The sequence below is a fragment of the Fundulus heteroclitus genome, chromosome 5 (genome assembly GCF_011125445.2).
Source record: "Fundulus heteroclitus isolate FHET01 chromosome 5, MU-UCD_Fhet_4.1, whole genome shotgun sequence".
In the NCBI taxonomy this organism is placed as follows: Eukaryota; Metazoa; Chordata; class Actinopteri; order Cyprinodontiformes; family Fundulidae; genus Fundulus; species Fundulus heteroclitus.
Window position 1 is genome coordinate 43,812,425 of NC_046365.1, and position 20,451 is coordinate 43,832,875.

General features: G+C 49.5%; 1 protein-coding gene across 1 annotated transcript in view; it reads right to left on the bottom strand.

Moving 5' to 3' along the window:
- LOC105920164 (echinoderm microtubule-associated protein-like 6) overlaps positions 1–20,451 on the bottom strand; it is a 40,724-nt gene that overhangs the window by 880 nt on the left and 19,393 nt on the right. Inside the window, 25 exon segments of the mRNA XM_036137704.1 lie at positions 98–198; positions 283–436; positions 879–982; positions 1,052–1,214; positions 1,289–1,461; positions 1,529–1,717; positions 1,802–1,916; positions 2,855–3,012; positions 3,102–3,310; positions 3,479–3,652; positions 8,242–8,256; positions 8,342–8,362; positions 9,209–9,307; positions 9,385–9,514; positions 10,053–10,131; positions 10,206–10,332; positions 11,924–12,125; positions 12,220–12,387; positions 12,458–12,546; positions 14,277–14,408; positions 14,480–14,692; positions 14,695–14,848; positions 15,031–15,158; positions 15,242–15,353; positions 16,380–16,582. Coding sequence (XP_035993597.1) covers positions 98–198; positions 283–436; positions 879–982; positions 1,052–1,214; positions 1,289–1,461; positions 1,529–1,717; positions 1,802–1,916; positions 2,855–3,012; positions 3,102–3,310; positions 3,479–3,652; positions 8,242–8,256; positions 8,342–8,362; positions 9,209–9,307; positions 9,385–9,514; positions 10,053–10,131; positions 10,206–10,332; positions 11,924–12,125; positions 12,220–12,387; positions 12,458–12,546; positions 14,277–14,408; positions 14,480–14,692; positions 14,695–14,848; positions 15,031–15,158; positions 15,242–15,353; positions 16,380–16,582 — 3,412 coding nt within the window.

The following is a 20,451-nucleotide window of genomic DNA, read 5'->3' on the forward strand; positions in this document are numbered from 1 at the left end:
CATTAAAACATCAAACATGCTTTACAGCCTCCACAGCGGGGCGGGGCTTAAAGAACAAACAAGGAACAGCAGAGACCGGTTCTGGTCCAGTTCTGACCTGCAGTCGCTGCCTCCGGCGCTGATCACGTATTTATCATCACAGGAGAAACGGACGTTGGTGACGTGCGCCGAGTGACCGAAGTACCGCTTGTGTTTTGCCTGGAGGAGAAAGCAGAGGGAGGACAGGACGTGACGGGCTGACCCGGTTCAGGCGGAACCAGAACTCATTTCAGTCTCTCTTACAAATTTTTCAGTGCAGGGGAAATCGAAGAGCTTGATGAGTCCAAAGTCGTCTCCGGTCACCAGGCTGAGGCCGGCGTGGGACACACAAGCACACGTAACGTCAGCCTTGTCGGCGTTCCGCGGCCAAATGCCGAGAACTTCGTCACCAAAGATGCTGGAGGAACAGAAGAACAGCAGAACCTTTCAGAACCCGATTCTCCGGTCCTGACGGAGACTTTGAGCAAACATCTCGTTCCTACAGTAAAGGAAGCGTTACGGAGGAGATAGCAACGCCTCGTTAAGGTCAGGACCTTCAGGGATTCAGCGTCTGGACTCTCTTTGGTCCTGAGACCATTAAACCCGACCAGAACACGGATCACGTCCCTGTTGGGTTTCAGTCACTGCTGCTTAACATCCAGATGTTAGACGTTCTGTTTTCATCCCTGGAACATCTCAAAGGCCTGGGCTCATGTTTTAATGTTGAGCCAATAACAGCTTCCGTTTGCCGTTCAGTCTTCCCTTTAGGAAAAGCCGTTGGTGTTATACCCTCAGATCTGGACCAGAACCGGGTCAGACGGACAGAACCATTACTGATCCAACATTAGTGCCAGGCTCACCTGGTCCAGGTTGCCCAGGTGAGGCGTTCAACGACGGGCGGCTCGGTGACCATCTTCCCTGAGGGGACCTGGTGGACCTGGCGAGTGTAGGTGCTGCTGGACACCTGGAGTCAAGGTGGACAGGTGAGCAGCTGGGATCAAACGGGACGTCAGAGAAGCTTCAGCCGCATCACCTGGATGTGTTTGCTGTCCGCAGAGAAGTCGATGTGGATGACGAAGCCGGGGATGTCCTTACAGTAGCCGATGCGGTTGAGTGACGGGCCCAGAGTGAGGTCATAGAAGTCCACAGCGCTGTCCAGGGAGCCCACAGCCAGGAAGCGGTTGTCTGGGCTGAACCTGGACCAACAGAAGCTTCAGATGTTCAGGGAAGCCACACAGAGGAGGTCAGCGCTTTGGTGGTGGAAGCTTACCGGATGTCCTGGATGGAGACGCTGCGGTCTCTCTTCTTGCCCCAGACGGTGAGAGAGTTCACCAGCAGCACGATGAACTCGCCGTTCTCCATGCCGATGGACACCATCTCCCCGTTGGGGCTGTAGGACGTGCATTTGGCAGGGTGACCCAAACTCACCTTGTTGAGGAGTTTCTGCAGGAGAAACCTGGATTAATGTCTGAGCACATGAAGCTGGAGCCAGCCTGGAGCCGGGCGGTACCTTGTCGGCCAGGTCCCATATGCGGATGGTGCCGTCATCACTGGCAGAGATGAAGACGTCTTTGAAAGGGTGAGTAGCTAAACCCCAGATTCCTCCCTTGGTGTGGCCGTTGATCATGGTGTTGGAAGCAGCGTTCTTTTCTCCAACCTCGATGATCTCACCATCTTTGGTTCCCACCAGAATTTTACCCTGCAACAAAGAGAGGAACGTCAGAACGGGCCGGGACTTGAAGACGGGACCTTCTGGTCTGTGGAGGAGGAGAGGTGGCCCTACCTTCCCTCTGCAGACGGATCGGACGTTCTCCACCGGCTGACCCGTCTCCAGCTGGAACGCTCTGCAGCGCTTCATCTCCTGGTCCCACAGCTTCACAGCTCCCCCCTCTTTAGTCCTGAATGAGCAACAACACCCTGATGGAGAACTAATCCATTCCTCTGCAGACCGAGTACGTTTCTGAAAAACCTCCTGCGCTGCGACAAGTTGACAGCAGGAGTTTGTTTGTCAGTTTGCCTTCGTTGAGTGATGTGACAATAAAACACTCCTTTGACGCTTTGAATAAATCTTGGTGCTAAAAACACACGTCGTGGTCGGATTATTTGCTTTTCAGCCCAAATAAACGGAGCTTTCTGATTAAAATGTGTTCCTTTTAATGCAAACACATTTTAATCCGATCAGGGAATGATGCTCCTGTCATTAACCAGCTAACCAGCTAACCAGCTAACCAGCTACCAGCTAACCAGCTAACCAGCTACCAGACTGACATCCAGCTGGGCAGGACTCACAGCACCAAGCGTTGTCGGTGTTTCCTCACCCTGAAAATGAACAAACATCAGATGTTTTAACGACTTACCTGCTGTTGCCCTCATTAATGACTCCACGTTATTTCAGCTCCTGTATCTGTGGAGCTAGCCTGTCAGATCTCACGTTACTTATCTTTTGGTTTTGTCAAGCCTGACGTGTTCCTACATTTTGAGGACTGAGGACATCTCTGTGGACCTGATCTGCAGAACCAGAGCCGTCATCAGAACCATTCAGGTTTGGGCTGAAGAGGCAGCTGAGCTTTACACCACTGGGGGGTGTTTAAAGACACAAAGCTCAGGCACAAGCTTTGCCTGATTTATTTATCATCAGGATTATTTATTTATTCTGAGAATAAATAATCTTAGAATTGGGGAAATTCTAAGGCTTTTCTTAGAATGACGTCACTAAGAGGCACTTTTAGTCTGAGGGTTCTTGTGAATAAATCAATCGTTTTGATAAGGTTCAGATTGGGAGTCGTACCTTCACCAGAGCCCCACTAGGGCTGTAGATGTGAGCGAAGGTACTTACGGTCTTTCCTTCCCTCCAGTGACGATGAGTCCGTCCCTCAGCGTGGTGTACATGGTGAAGACCGGACCGCTGTGAGCTTTCGCCACCACTCGCACCAGGAAGTGTTCCCTCCAGACGTACACGTCTCCGTTTATTGCACCAGTGAACGTCAAGTTGTTCTAAAAGGGAAACATTGATTCACTCAGAGACTAAATCAAGTAACTAAAACTTGGCAGACATGTATAGACCAGGTAGAACGAGGACTTACGGCACCAAAAGCAACAGACAGCATGGTCTGCATGTGGCCGTCCTCCACAGAGCCAATCACACCTTTCTTATACATGAGGGAACCACCAACCAGGGTCCAGAACTTGATGTGTTTGATTCCCACCGACACAAACTGGGTGTCAGAGTCGGGTCTAAACTCCACCACAAAGATCCGCTCAGCATGGCCACCTTTGCTGGTCACCTTGGTTCCTGGCGTGGAGGAGGAGAACCGGGCTATCAGCGGTACAACAGATGATGACGTTGCAGAAGATTCAAGCTGCAGTTCTGTGTTCTCAGGTGTTTCAGAGTCAAATCAGACTAATGGGTTCTTGATACAGAGGCATGTTCTTACCACAGCCTCTGTTCTTCAGACCTTACCTTCTTGCCATCTCCACACTGTGATGGTGTGCTCAGGTTCCACACCCACCGACAGCAGCAGCTTCCCTGTTGCGCTAAAGTTGACGTAGCCAACGCCTTTAGCATGGGAGCACCGCAGGATGGAGAGAGTCTGCTTGGTCATGGCATCCCACACATGGATGGACGGAGCCAGGCCTGTGAGAAGATACCAGGACCAGTGAACCCACTGAGCTCAGAACCTGTGAAACAGCAGGTAATTCGGCACAGACCCAGAGAGACATAAGATCACTTAGTAGACCTGAAACTTGGTGGAAAAGCTGTTTGTAAAGAACCACCGGACCGACATAGTAGAGCTTCTTCTTCCTTTGATTTTGGAATATTGATAATGGAAGTCGTGGATTCAGAGGATATTGGTAATTAATGACCCGGGTTTGACTGGGTCGCATCATTTCCTGTTAGCTTGTACACGGTGGAGCTGTTTATTCTGGTTGATTCTCTTAATTTCTCTTAACCGTGACACTTTTAACTTATTAACCCTTTGAGTTTCATATGGCTTTTCTCAGCGTGGTCAGGGGTTGCTAGCTTAGCGTTAGCGCTACTACGGCTAACCGTTCTGTCTCTCCTGGTTCCTCTGTTTCTCTGATTAGTTTAAAAACTAAAATAAAAGGAGAAAAAGATGAAACCTCATTAAAATAGATACAACTCAACTAGAATAAAAAATAAAACAATTAAATGTGGTCTATTAAATATAAGGTCTCTCCCTCCGAAGACTTTGTTAGTTAATGAATTGTCCTGTTAGATCTCTTCTAACGTACAAAGCCCTTAATAATCAAACTCCATCATATATCAGAGCTCTGATTACCCCGTATGTTCCTAACAGAGCACTTCGCTCTCAGACTGCAGGTCTGCTGGTGGTTCCTAGAGTCTCTAAAAGTAGAATGGGAGGCAGATCCTTTAGCTATCAGGCTCCTCTCCTGTGGAACCAACTCCCAGTTTTGGTCCGTGAGGCAGACACCCCGTCTACTTTTAAGACTAATCTTAAAACTTTCCTTTTTGACAAAGCTTCTAGTCAGAGTGGCTCATGTTACCCTGAGCTACCTCTATAGTTATGCTGCTATAGGCTTAGGCTGCTGGAGGACATCAGGGTCTATTTCTCTCACTCTATTGAGTTCTACTGTTCTTCAATTATGCATTATGTGTCGTCATTTCTGCTTTAACTTTCTGTTCTCTCTCTTTTTCTTCATAGCAGGTACACCTGGTCTGGCGTTCTGTTAGCTGTGACATTATCCAGAGAAGACGGCTCACCCGCTACTACCATCTAATGTAGAACAGATTACTAGATCAATGTGTGCTTCTGTGCTTGTTTGTCTGTCTTGTTGTGTCTCTCTTCTGTCTTCTGTAACCCCCAGTGGGTCGAGGCAGATGACCGTTCATACTGAGCCCGGTTCTGCCGGAGGTTTTCCTTCCCGTTAATGGGGAGTTTTTCTTCCCACTGTTGCTTCATGCTTGCTCAGTATGAGGGATTGCAGCAAAGCCATGTACAATGCAGACGACTCTCCCTGTGGCTCTACGGTTCCCCAGGAGTGAATTCTGCTTGTTACGACTTTGATGCAATCAACTGGTTTCCTTATATAGGACATTTTTGACCAATCTGTATAATCTGATTGAACTTGATTTTGTAAAGTGCCTTGAGATGACATGTTTCATGATTTGGCGCTATATAAATGAAATTGAATTGAATTGAATTGAATTAATTAATTTCTGATAATCAGATTGATTTGTTTTGTCTCACAGAAACCTGGCTCCAAGAGGACTACGTTAGTATAAATGAGTCAACTCCCTCCAATTATTTAAATTTCCACATTCCCAGATCTGTGGGAAGAGGAGGAGGAGTGGCAACCATCTTTCAGTCTGATTTATTAATTAGTCCCAGGCCAATTAATAACTACAGTTCTTTTGAACATTTAACCCTCAGTTTCCCTCATCCAAACTGCAAAGCAATAAAACCTCTTCTGTTTGTTGTTTTGTATCGTCCACCAGGCCCTTACACTCAGTTTTTGGATCAGCTGTCAGACTTCTTATCTGATTTGGTGATAAACACTGACAAGGTTATTATAATGGGTGATTTTAACATCCATGTTGACACAGAATGTGATAACCTTAGTGTAGCCTTTAAAATTATTCTTGTACTCAAAAATTACAAAGACCAACCCACTTTTGCCTTCATACTTTGGACCCTGTGCTGACATACTGTACCAAGTTTATTTCTATAGCACTTTAAAACTACGGCTGAAACAAAGTGCTGAACATAGCTGTAAACTATAAACATACATTAAAGGAACAAGAATATATAAAATAAAAGATTAAACACAAAACAAAGTCAAACTAAGTCTTGCTGGTTTTAAAAGCCAAAGAATTAAAACAGCCTCTCTAACGTCCAGGAGGAAGTTATTCCACCAATGAAGGGCAGGAGCAGAGAAAGCCCGGTTCCCTCTGAGCTTCCTTCTGGACCTCAGTACCGACAGGAACTGCTGTTCAGCGGACCCAAGGGGCCCAGAAGGTCAGTACAGACAAAGAAGCTCAGAGAGTTAAACTTTGATGGGTCCAAAATATATAAATATTTACTTCTGGTTACAATGCCAATGCCGACACGAACGGCTCTGCACCGATAGGAATAGGAGGTTGAAGGCAGATCATTGTAGCTCCGTGATAGCGCTGAAGAATGGCTTCTTCTCTGTGTTACATTTCTCAGATCCAAGCCGACCAAAAAAGAAGCAAAGCGAGGGTGATCGTCGCTCAGAATTCACACGGAGGTTCCAGCTTTCCTTCTGGACAGGTAAGTTAAACGTTTGCTCATGCTAACCAAAGGACCTGGCAGCCGGCGGCAATCAGTAAAACTGAAGGTTGGAATGAGAGCGAGTGAGCGTGAGAGTGCCACCTACTGGCCAGGAGGACGTAAACTTGTAGCCATCTCCTTTAATAATGAATCCTCACACTCCAGGGTTACTTGTGGAGTACCACAGGGTTCAGTGCTTGGGCCAATTCTCTTCACTATATAAAGTTAGAAAGCATTTTTACACAGCACGTTAAGATATAAAAGCCTTTTTACCACCGAGGGCACTGATTAGAGGTCCAAATGAAGACATTTCTGAGGTCTGGACCGACCAGAACACTCTGTCTTCTTTTGTCTTAGTATGGGGAACAATCAGCAGGCCCCTATCACTGGACCCCAGGGACCCGGCAGAGACACACGGTGCAGGAGTCCTCTGATTTAACATGCATGGCTGTGAGGAGCTTTCCCAGTCAGAAAGAGAGATTTAAATTGCTCTCTGGAGTAAACTGGAAGCCACTTGGCTCAAAGACGTGTTAAAACTGGGAGGATTATTGCAGACGCCTGGCAGCAGCAACGGGTCTAGGATCCGGCTGGAGTGAATGTAACTGGTGGATGTGGTCCAGGGTTTATGATGGGATGTGGTGGTAGCCGGGTTTGGGTCGGTCCGGGTTGGATCTGGGGTTTAGGAAATCCAGCACTGGAACCCTAACAAGAATATGTGTTGCTTTAATGGATCAGAGGCTTAAAAGCTTCAGGACTGGGTATTCAAAATCCTAAATCCTGAATTCAGAGAACCGCAGGGTACTGATCCAGTCCCTGGACGGGAAGCAGAACATTCTGAGAGGAACTAAGGAACCAAACCACTAAAGGATCCAAATCACACAAACAGAACACACCGTTAACATGCAAGCATCAGTGCAGGAAATAAAACGGCAAACAGGAGGTTCACAGGTTTACGGAACCAGGGAGACGGACCAGAACCGTGGAACAAAGGCCGGATGAGGAGCGGCTGGGATGCAACAGAACCTGCAGTAACAGGTAGACTGGAAACAGGAAGAGGAAATGTTGCATTCTGGCAGGAAAAAGTTAAGCTTCACCAGCTCGGATCAGAACCATCAACAGATTCTTTAGCGCTTACTGTTGTTCAGAGGGTTCAGTTTCACAGAAGCAGCAGCTGCAGTTTGTAAAATCTTTAAATAAAGAGAACTGAGGCGTTACAATAAGGCTAACAGAACCGGACCGATGTCCTGGGTCCAAACAGCAGAAACACAGCTGATCCAGTCCAGGTCAAACGGACCGGATCAGTTCTACCACACAGGGACAGTCAGCCAGGCGTGCTACTTCAACATGCTGGTAGGGGGCGCTACTTCCTGGCAGCAAATGTCTCTAATGTGGACAAACATGAAAACACTCTTCACAGGCGCTGGTTCTGGTTGGGTTCTGTTATCTGGGTGCAGCAGGAAACTGGTTCTGGTGAGAAGAGGGCTGGAGCTCAGTGGAGAAACCAGAACCATTTGGAAGTCCAGCCTGCGCTCAGTTCTTTGAACAGAACCAGTCCGGATCATCTGAGCCCTGCAGCTGAGTCCGAGAATAACCTGGGTTTATTATCGGACCAGAACCAGAACTCCTCTCCTTGATCCCAGCTTGTCCTGCTGCACCTTTCTTCCAAACCTTCGGCGCCACGACTCGCCTCTAACAGAACCCCAAACGGGTCAAAACTATTAATCTGAAAGACAGAAAAGTTTGTTTTGCTAGAACACAAACGTGTCGTTCGTGTTCTCCTGGTCCAAAACTAAATCTGCCCTTTGCTGCTCGTGGCGCCTGAAACGGATCAGTCTGCTGTTCTGCCACGTTCTGCCACGTTCTGCCACGTTCTGCAGAAAGTGTTTTCTGTGAGTCCACATCAGAACACAGGTGGGACCCAGACCGGACCCTGACTGCTGATACTCACCGGACACTTCGGACTCTACGCACCGACAGCATTACACAGCAAACAGAACCATGTGAACGGGGCAGGGATGAGCGCGGAGGATAAGGTGACGGCGGCTTACCTGGGAGGTCAGAGACGTCACCTGGAGGTGAGGCGATGGCGATGAGGAAGCAGTGGAAGAGAACAAAGGAGTGATGGGCCAAAAGCAGCCAGTCATGCATGAAAGCAACGTGCAGCGGCGCTAAGAACCTGCAGCCTGACTAGAACCTCTGGCAGTGACTCTAAGGTTCTGCTGTACCTGAAACACAACAAATCTCTGGAAGTAGGAAGAAAACGAGCAGGTGCTGCACACCTGGCTCCCTCTGGAGGTCTGCAGTAAACCAGCCGCCCGTCCAGGAGAGAAAGTCTGGGACCAAAGGCTGGACGAGCCCCGGTTCTCCGGTTCTCCGGTTCTCCGGTTCTCCGTTCCTGCAGCTTCATCTAAAGACTTTGATATGTGCAGATTCTAGATCTGACAACCAGCCGGTCTGACAGCTCCGCAGGTAAGGCCCGTTCACACAGACCAGCTGATCCTGCTGGACCTCCACTGCAGGGACCATCCTGAGCTTTGACTCCAGAACAGACCAGAAAGAGTCTGAAAGAACCTGATCTAAAGGGTCCATGAAGAATCCACCCTGAAGGAGCCGGATCCAACAGAACCCGGTTCAGAAACACGACCTCAGACCAAATAAGAGAAGACATCGCTGCCTTTTACTGACTTTGTCTTCTGATGGTTGTCGGGCCTGATTCTGGTTCTGGTTCTGACGGGACCAGCAGGTCTTGGTGCCGTTACTCTGACTGATGGAAACGGACCACCAGGCCTGATCTAAGAGGTTCAGGGTTGCAGAAACTCTGCCAGAGTTAAAGGTACTGAGAGCGACTATCTGCTTCCTGACTGCAGCTGAGACCACACGGCGGAGCAGGGTTCTGGTTCTGGTTCTGGGCTTACCGATCTGTCCGGTGGCGATGATGTTCTGGTACTTTGGATGCTGGTTGACGGTCAGACACAGGATGTCGTCGGTGTGTTCCAGGTAGAAGCTCTGAGTTCCTGTCAGGCCAGAAGCAGCAGGGTGACCTCAGAGCGGCGCCGGCCAGCGGCCCACCGGACCTGCCGGTTCTACTCACCTGCGGACAGGTTCTGGATGACCACGGCGGCGGCGGTGTGGAAGATGATGTCGGCGCCGTCGTTGAGGTAGTGCAGGTTGTTGCGGCAGTCGAAGCCTCTGTAGCCGAAGACGTGCTCCAGCAGCAGCTCCTAACGGACGCAGACAGCGGTTAGCAGTTAGCAGTTAGCAGACAGCGGTTAGCAGTTAGCAGACAGCGGTTAGCAGTTAGCGGTTAGCAGTTAGCGGTTAGCAGTTAGCAGACAGCGGTTAGCAGTTAGCGGTTAGCGGTTAGCAGTTAGCAGACAGCGGTTAGCAGTTAGCGGTTAGCAGTTAGCGGTTAGCAGTTAGCGGTTAGCAGTTAGCAGACAGCGGTTAGCAGTTAGCGGTTAGCAGTTAGCGGTTAGCAGTTAGCAGACAGCAGTTAGCGGTTAGCGGTTAGCGGTTAGCAGTTAGCGGTTAGCAGTTAGCGGTTAGCGGTTAGCAGTTAGCGGTTAGCAGTTAGCGGTTAGCAGTTAGCAGACAGCAGTTAGCAGTTAGCGGTTAGCAGTTAGCGGTTAGCAGACAGCGGTTAGCAGTTAGCGGTTAGCAGTTAGCGGTTAGCAGTTAGCGGTTAGCAGTTAGCGGTTAGCGGTTAGCGTGGCGCAGCACATGGCGGGCGTCATCCAGCCGGCGCCTCGTGATGCTGACCTCCACCACCTTCTTCTTCTTGGTCACGTTGTCCTTCAGCAGCTTGTCGGGCAGCGGCACGGCTCGGCTTACAGGAGGCCTGAAGAGGAAGAGCGCGTTAGCGGCGGACCGCGGCTGAACTCCTGCAGGGGTCTGAGGAGGCCTTCAGGTTACCTCTCCTCCAGAGGAACGTCTCTGTGCTGCAGATGGGGTTTGGTTCCCGACATGTTCCTGATGCTCACAGAGTAGATCTTTGTGACGTAGTCCACCACCTTCTCCCGAGCCACATCACTGTCGTACCCTAAAAAAGCAAAGATCCACCAAGTTCAGGTTCTTCAGGCTAATCTACTCAGGGGGGTGAGTTGGCCCTGGGTACTCAGGTAAAAGATGGAGCTGTGAGGAACCTTTAATCATCATTCATGGCCTCTGTGTTAAATCAGAACCTGCACTTCTCTGTCTCCTTTAATTACTGTAGCATTACTGTAAGGTCCCATCAATCCACAACAGGCTTTAAAATTAGACAAGCAGAGCACAGACTTTCATTATATGCAGACGACGTAATCCTGATCATTTCAAACTTAAAAAGATCTATTCCAGCATTGCTTGATTTAATTAAGGAGTATGGTCATATTTCTGGGTATAGCATAAACTAATCTGAATCTTTAACTACGAGTTGAAAAGGAAATATCTCCTGGAGGTTGACTATCAAATTTAGATATGATTGTCAATAAGAACTATGAAAGTTTAACAAATGAAAAGCCTGAGAATATAAATATACAGATGCCCCTCCCCCTCTACACTGATTGGTAGGTTTCACAGCTACAGGATGAATATACGTCCAAAATACTGAATGTTTTTCAGGATGTTCTCCTGCCGCTAACTGGTTCAGTAATTTTAGGAAATTAATTCTTATGGCAGGGTTAGAACATCGGTCCTTACAATAAAGTAGGACTAGGGTGTGCGAACACAGCCTGGTATTACTGCCAAAGATGCCCCCCCCCCCCTCCCCCCAGTGGTCAGAAATGGAATCTGGTTCAGTAAGCCCACCTTTACCTTTATATAATTTCTCTGAGTCAGTTACCACATTGCTTTAATTCAGTAATTAAAGACATGATCAAAGTATGGTATGACGTAAAGAGGCAGGACTTTACTCCATGTTCAGACTCTGGGATAAAGATTTATAACAGGTCCAGTTTACATGATGCCTTTTTAACAACTGAAACATTTAGAAATACTTCTTCATCTACCTTCAGGTGAGAAGCTATATCAGCACAAAGAAGGATGAATTTACCAAGCCACCAAACTGCCATCTTAAAGAAATGTTCTGCAAAGCTGGTGCAGTTGGAGAGTTTTATACAATTATACTTCTAAACTCCCCAGAAGACTTGAGTGTTAAAGTGGAAACCTGGAAAAGACCTTGGAGTGAATCTGGCAGTCCGCCTGTAAAGCCTGACAACAACTAATTTACTGTGTTACAGCAGTCAGTTTAATTAGTGTAATCCTAACACAGCACACACAGCAACGCTCAGGAGAAAAGACTGATCACACTTCCCTGGAAATCATAACTCCTTATCTGGACCCATCTGGAGGTGTGGGGGGTGTGGACATGTCTCAAGAGGAAAAATGACCAAAAGCAAGAATCTAAGCGGCTTTAGACTCTCTAACCTGGGTTTTTATCTCTGGTATATTTAAAAAACATAAGCAGGTACAAATCTCTGAGGGTTCTGATTGTTCTGGTTGACTGGTTATGTGTTGTTAATGTCAAAATAAATGAGAAATACAGTAGAAATACTGATTCCTCCAGGACTTCTCCATTCTCATAACTGATCTCCAGAACCTGGAGCGACCCAGCAGTCTGGGAGGGGAACCGGAGAACCTTCTGGGCTCGTTACCTCCGTCCTCCTCAGGGTCATCGTCAGACTCCTCGCTGTCCACAGCTTTGCTCTCCTTGTGGCCCGGAGGCTCCCTGGTCCAGATCATCAGGGCCGTGTCGGCGCCGCCCACAGACAGCAGCATGGCGTCGTCGTTGGACCAGCGCACGTTGGTCACGTTGGTGCTGTGACCCACGTACTTCTTGAACTTAGCAAACTGACCCTGGAGGGGGAGATTAAAGAGAGGAACAGAGATCACTGAGGAGAAGCAGGAACGCTGGAGAACCTCCAGATGTGGACTCTGATTCTGGTCTGACCCGGGACGGGAAGCTGAAGAGTTTGACGAAGCCGAAGTCGTCTCCTGTGGCCAGAAGTTTGCGATCTCTGGTGAGCGAGGCGGCGTTCACAAAGCTGAAGGACGGCCATATTCCTTCACAGGTGGGACCCAGGACAGACGTCCAGGTGGCCCAGTCCAGCTTCTCAAACTGGACACAGACAGCGTTTTAATCTCTGGGACAAACACCTGTGAGAAGACAACGAGACGCGTTCTCTGACCTCAGGAACGCTGATGTTCTGTTTGCGTCCTCGTGGAGCTTCAAAGAAAAGCTGCTCCTTAGCGCCGGTGTTCACCTGCAGAAGTTTGCCTGCAGGGAAAATCAGGAAGGTGAGGATCAGCGAGAGCTCCGCTGAGTATCGTCCCTCTGCTGGGGAAGGCAAACATCGTGGAAGATGTTCCTCAGCAGGTGAAAATCCAGCAACACGACCCATTACACCCAGAATTTATTTGTTTCACAAAAACTGAACCAAAATGGAGAAGCTGTGAGTCCATGTTACTGTTTCCAGATCTCAGAGGGAACGCATCATCCAGCAGCAGCAGGTTGATCAGCGAGAGCATCTCCATGACAGCAGGAGTTTGGAGACGTTGCTCCTCTGGAGACGCAGAGGTTCCAGAGCAGCAACGTCCTCCATGATGTCCCAACATGTGGGACATCTGATTACCCCGTATGTTCCTAACAGAACCTCAGACTGCAGGTCTGCTGGTGGTTCCTAGGGTCTCTAAAAGTAGAATGGGAGGCAGATCCTTTAGCTATCAGGCTCCTCTCCTGTGGAACCATCTCCCAGTTTTGGTCCGTGAGGCAGACACCCCGTCTACTTTTAAGACTAATCTTAAAACTTTCCTTTGTGACAAAGCTTCTAGTCAGAGTGGCTCATGTTACCCTGAGCTACCTCTATAGTTATGCTGCTATAGGCTTAGGCTGCTGGAGGACATCAGGGTCTATTTCTCTCTCTCTGCTGAGTTCTCCTACTGCTCTCCAATCTGCATTGTTTGTTGTTATTTCAGCTTTTAACTTTTTGTTCTCTGTAATTTTCTCTTCATAGAAGGTACACCTGGTCTGGTGTTCTGTTAGCTGTAACATCATCAGAGGAGGCAGATCATCCTCTATTACCATCTAACATAGAAAGTACTCCTGGGTCAATGTGAGCTTCTGAGCTTTCTGTGTCTCTGCTCTGTCTTCTCTACCATAGAAAGTACTCCTGGGTCAATGTGAGCTTCTGAGCTTTCTGTGTCTCTGCTCTGTCTTCTCTAACATAGAAAGTACTCCTGGGTCAATGTGAGCTTCTGTGCTTTCTGTGTCTCTGCTCTGTCTTCTCTAATATAGAAAGTACTCCTGGGTCAATGTGAGCTTCTGTGCTTTCTGTGTCTCTGCTCTGTCTTCTCTAAGCCCCAGTGGGTGGAGGCAGATGACACACGAAGCTGGAAGCTCAGAGAAAGGAGCAGAACCCCAGGAGCTCCACCTCAGACTCTACAGGCCTCAGTCAGTCTGGCTGCTTGGAGGGCTGAAGGAGAAAGTCTCTTCTCTCCAGAACCAAGATGGCAGCAGGACTGCATCTGGATAAAGGACCAGAGTTCTTGGACAATGTCCTCTGGACCAGAACCACCATGGACCAGAACCACCATGGTCAGAACCACCATGGACCAGAACCACCATGGTCAGAACCAGACACAGCAGATCAGCTCAAACACCTCATAGCGACTGCTAGGCACGGCGGTGGAGGGATGATGATCTGGGCTCGTTTTGGGCACCTTTCAGTCTCACGGACCATGATCTCCTCAGGAAAGCATTCTAGAGTAAAATCTGCGTCTCGGTCCAAAAGCTGAAGCTCGGTGCACACGAGATCTTCATCAGAACAATGATCCAAACACAGCAGCACACCTGGGTGCAAATGGTCTAGTCAAAGTCCAGACCTGACTGAAATGAGTTAAAGCACTGGTTCTGAAGGAGGTTCTGCTGGTTCTGCTGGATCAGGGATGCTGCAGGTTTTTCGGTTCTACGTGTTTGGGTTCAGGTAGCAGCGGAACCGGCGGGTTCACCTCTGGAGTCCCAGTCGATGTGCGTGATGCAGCTTCCGGCTCCTTTGCAGATCCCGACTCGCTTGCTGGTCAGGATGTTGTAGATGTCCACGAAGGAATCATGGGACGCCACAGCCAGGTACTTCCCTGCATCTGTGAAACACACCTGGCACGTTAGGGCCTGCCTGCTCCACCTGTCACACCTGAGCGGTGAGTTCAGGTACCTAAGGAGAAGCGGATATCTGAGATGAGCTCCCTGCGGTGGTGGAAGGTCACCATGTCCTCCAGCGTGTCGGCGTTCACCACCATGAAGCTGCCGTCGTTCAGACCGACCGCCAGAGCTTTGCCGTCCGGAGAGAAGGTGCAGCACCGCCCACCTGCCAGGTGACACAGGCAGCACATGCTAAACAGGTGAGACGCGCAGAAAGCTGCCTTCACCTGCAGGGCTCACCTTTCTTCAGCTTCCTGACGGCGACCATCCTGTGGTTGGCCGACAGCTCCCAGATCCTCAGAGTTTTATCATCGCTGACGGTGGCGCAGACAGGAAGTAGAGGGTGAGCCGCCAGCCCCCACACCTCCCCCTCCATGTGGCCCTGAGCACACAGAGCCACAGGTGAGACGGAGAGCACAGGTAGGACGCAGCAGCAGGAGGACACGTGTAAAACGAGTTGTTCTGTCTGCAGAGCGCCGGTTCTGGAGCTGCAGGGCGACCGCGGACCTTCGCTGGTTTTAAACGGACCTGGTTCTGGTCCAGGTGCTCGCAGCGCCGCCTCACCTGAACCAGCAGCGTCATCGGGCCGCTCTTGTCGATCTCCAGGATTTCTCCGTTCTTGGTCCCGAGCAGGATGTGGCCGTGGCCCAGAGTGATGGCCCTGATGGACGGGTTGTCCTCCAGCAGCAGACCTGGTGAGGAGGACAGGAGCCGTGAGGCGGCGCCGTGAGGCGGAGCCGTGAGGCGGCGCCGGCGCCGAGGGGGGGGAGCGAACCTTTGGAGGACGGGGAGAGCGCCGCCCGCTTGATGGCGTAGGTCTTCAGACATCGCTCAAACATGTCGTCCCACAGCTCCACGGTGCCGTCCTTCCCCCCGGTCACGAAACCCTGACAGTGAACGCATCACAACGTTATTTCTGCAGCGCAGACGTTCAGGAACCAGAGAAACGTGTTAATGCAGACATTAAAGGCCCAGGTTCTGATTCTGGCCCGTGGACCTTTGCCAGAAAGGACCATAGAAATAAAATTCTGATTTAAACAGTAGAATCACATCAAAACATAACAACAGCCCACAGGAAAATAAAACATAAAATAAAATAATAAAACCTCCGTGCTGCTTGGTGTTAAAAACCCGCCTGAAGTCTGAAGCTGAGAGAAGATTCCTGGTCTGTGATGGATGGATGATGGATGGATGGATGGATGGATGGATGGATGGATGGATGATGGATGGATGGATGGATGGATGGATGGATGATGGATGGATGGATGGATGGATGGATGGATGGATGGATGATGGATGGATGATGGATGGATGGATGATGGATGGATGGATGATGGATGGATGATGGATGGATGATGGAGGATGATGGATGGATGGATGGATGGATGATGGATGGATGATGGATGGATGGATGATGGATGGATGGATGGATGGATGGATGATGGATGGATGGATGGATGGATGATGGATGGATGGATGGATGATGGATGATGGATGGATGGATGATGGATGGATGATGGATGGATGGATGGATGATGGATGGATGGATGATGGATGGATGATGGATGGATGGATGGATGGATGATGGATGGATGATGGATGGATGATGGATGGATGATGGATGGATGGATGGATGATGGATGGATGATGGATGGTGGATGGATGATGGATGGATGATGGATGGATGAATGAACAGATGAATAGACGAAGAAATGAACGGGTGAACGGATGAACAGACGGATGAGTGGATGAACGGATGAACAGAAGAAGAAATGAACAGATGAACGGATGAACGGATGAACAGAAGAACTGATGAACGGATGAACAGATGAACGGATGAACAGATGAACGGATGAACAGAAGAACTGATGAACAGATGAACGGATGAACGGATGAGTGGATGAAGAGGTAACCTTGTCCAGGGAGCACATGGCGAACACGGGGCCGTCGTGGGCCTTGATGGTCTTCAGCAGCGTCGTGTCCTTCCAGATGTAGACGTCTCCACTGGTGGATCCAGAGAAGACCAGGTCCTCAGAACGCCCGTAACACGCTGACATCATCGTCTCCTGCTTCCCCAGGTTCCCAAAGATCCCCCGCTTGAACGTCAGACCTCCTCCTACATGGAGAGACCAGACGTTTGACCAGAACCAGGAGAACCAGGGGAACCAGGGGACCCAGGGGAACCAGGGCAACCAGGGGATCCAGGCCAACCAGGGGATCCAGGGGGACCAGGGGACCCAGAGGGACCAGGGGACCCAGGGGAACCAGGGGATCCAGGGGGACCAGGGGACCCAGGAGAACCAGGGGAACCAGGGGAACCAGGGCAACCAGGGGATCCAGGGGAACCAGGGGATCCAGGGGGACCAGGAGAACCAGGGGACCCAGGGGAACCAGGGGACCCAGGGGAACCAGGGGACCCAGGGGAACCAGGGCAACCAGGGGATCCAGGGCAACCAGGGGATCCAGGGGGACCAGGGGACCCAGAGGGACCAGGGGACCCAGGGGAACCAGGGGATCCAGGGGGACCAGAGGACCCAGGAGAACCAGGGGACCCAGGGGAACCAGGGCAACCAGGGGATCCAGGGGAACCAGGGGATCCAGGGGGACCAGGAGAACCAGAGGGACCAGGGGACCCAGGGGAACCAGGGGATCCAGGGGGACCAGGGGACCCAGGAGAACCAGGGGAACCAGGGCAACCAGGGGAACCAGGTCCTCAGAACGCCCGTAACACGCTGACATCATCGTCTCCTGCTTCCCCAGGTTCCCAAAGATCCCCCGCTTGAACGTCAGACCTCCTCCTACATGGAGAGACCAGACGTTTGACCAGAACCAGGAGAACCAGGGGAACCAGGGGACCCAGGAGAACCAGGGGAACCAGGGGAACCAGGGGAACCTATGGAACTAGGGGAACCTATGGAACCAGAGGGAACCAGGGGGACCCAGGGGACCCAGGAGAACCAGGGGGACCAGGAGAACCAGGGGACCAGGGCAACCAGGGCAACCAGGGGACCCAGGAGAACCAGGGGGACCAGGAGAACCAGGGGACCCAGGGGAACCAGGAGAACCAGGAGAACCAGGGGGACCAGGAGAACCAGGGGACCCAGGGGAACCAGGGGACCCAGGGAACCAGGGAACCAGGGCAACCAGGGCAACCAGGGGACCCAGGAGAACCAGGGGACCCAGGGGAACCAGGGGACCCAGGGGAACCGGGGGAACCCAGGGGACCCAGGGGAACCGGGGGACCCAGGGGACCCAGGGGACAGCTCCTGCTGCCAGAACCTTATTAATTAACAGGTGAGATCCACCTGAATGCTGCCAGAACCTTGTTAACAGGTGAGATCTACCTGAATGCTGCCAGAACCTTGTTAATTAACAGGTGAGATCTACCTGAATGCTGCCAGAACCTTATTAATTAACAGGTGAGATCTACCTGAATGCTGCCAGAACCTTATTAATTAACAGGTGAGATCTACCTGAATGCTGCCAGAACCTTATTAATTACCTGGTGAGATCTACCTGAATGCTGCCAGAACCTTATTAATTACCAGGTGAGATCTACCTGAATGCTGCCAGAACCTTATTAATTACCAGGTGAGATCTACCTGAATGCTGCCAGAACCTTGTTAATTAACAGGTGAGATCTACCTGAATGCTGCCAGAACCTTATTAACAGGTGAGATCTACCTGAATGCTGCCAGAACCTTATTAACAGGTGAGATCTACCTGAATGCTGCCAGAACCTTATTAATTACCAGGTGAGATCTACCTGAATGCTGCCAGAACCTTATTAATTACCAGGTGAGATCTACCTGAATGCTGCCAGAACCTTATTAATTACCAGGTGAGATCTACCTGAGTGCTGCCAGAACCTTGTTAATTAACAGGTGAGATCTACCTGAATGCTGCCAGATCCTTATTAACAGGTGAGATCTACCTGAATGCTGCCAGAACCTTATTAATTACCAGGTGAGATCTACCTGAATGCTGCCAGAACCTTGTTAATTAACAGGTGAGATCTACCTGAATGCTGCCAGAACCTTGTTAATTAACAGGTGAGATCTACCTGAATGCTGCCAGAACCTTATTAACAGGTGAGATCTACCTGAATGCTGCCAGAACCTTATTAATTACCAGGTGAGATCTACCTGAATGCTGCCAGAACCTTATTAACAGGTGAGATCTACCTGAATGCTGCCAGAACCTTGTTAATTAACAGGTGAGATCTACCTGAATGCTGCCAGAACCTTGTTAATTAACAGGTGAGATCTACCTGAATGCTGCCAGAACCTTATTAACAGGTGAGATCTACCTGAATGCTGCCAGAACCTTATTAATTACCAGGTGAGATCTACCTGAATGCTGCCAGAACCTTGTTAATTACCAGGTGAGATCTACCTGAATGCTGCCAGAACCTTATTAACAGGTGAGATCTACCTGAATGCTGCCAGAACCTTGTTAATTAACAGGTGAGATCTACCTGAATGCTGCCAGAACCTTATTAACAGGTGAGATCTACCTGAATGCTGCCAGAACCTTATTAATTACCAGGTGAGATCTACCTGAATGCTGCCAGAACCTTATTAACAGGTGAGATCTACCTGAATGCTGCCAGAACCTTGTTAATTAACAGGTGAGATCTACCTGAATGCTGCCAGAACCTTATTAACAGGTGAGATCTACCTGAATGCTGCCAGAACCTTATTAATTACCAGGTGAGATCTACCTGAGTGCTGCCAGAACCTTATTAATTACCAGGTGAGATCTACCTGAGTGCTGCCAGAACCTTATTAACAGGTGAGATCTACCTGAATGCTGCCAGAACCTTATTAATTACCAGGTGAGATCTACCTGAATGCTGCCAGAACCTTATTAACAGGTGAGATCTACCTGAATGCTGCCAGAACCTTATTAACAGGTGAGATCTACCTGAATGCTGCCAGAACCTTATTAACAGGTGAGATCTACCTGAATGCTGCCAGAACCTTATTAACAGGTGAGATCTACCTGAATGCTGCCAGAACCTTATTAATTACCAGGTGAGATCTACCTGAATGCTGCCAGAACCTTGTTAATTACCAGGTGAGATCTACCTGAATGCTGCCAGAACCTTATTAATTACCAGGTGAGATCTACCTGAATGCTGCCAGAACCTTATTAACAGGTGAGATCTACCTGAATGCTGCCAGAACCTTGTTAATTAACAGGTGAGATCTACCTGAATGCTGCCAGAACCTTATTAACAGGTGAGATCTACCTGAATGCTGCCAGAACCTTATTAATTAACAGGTGAGATCTACCTGAGTGCTGCCAGAACCTTATTAATTACCAGGTGAGATCTACCTGAGTGCTGCCAGAACCTTATTAACAGGTGAGATCTACCTGAATGCTGCCAGAACCTTATTAATTACCAGGTGAGATCTACCTGAATGCTGCCAGAACCTTATTAACAGGTGAGATCTACCTGAATGCTGCCAGAACCTTATTAACAGGTGAGATCTACCTGAATGCTGCCAGAACCTTATTAACAGGTGAGATCTACCTGAATGCTGCCAGAACCTTATTAATTACCAGGTGAGATCTACCTGAATGCTGCCAGAACCTTATTAATTACCAGGTGAGATCTACCTGAATGCTGCCAGAACCTTATTAATTACCAGGTGAGATCTACCTGAGTGCTGCCAGAACCTTGTTAATTAACAGGTGAGATCTACCTGAATGCTGCCAGATCCTTATTAACAGGTGAGATCTACCTGAATGCTGCCAGAACCTTATTAATTACCAGGTGAGATCTACCTGAATGCTGCCAGAACCTTGTTAATTAACAGGTGAGATCTACCTGAATGCTGCCAGAACCTTGTTAATTAACAGGTGAGATCTACCTGAATGCTGCCAGAACCTTATTAACAGGTGAGATCTACCTGAATGCTGCCAGAACCTTATTAATTACCAGGTGAGATCTACCTGAATGCTGCCAGAACCTTATTA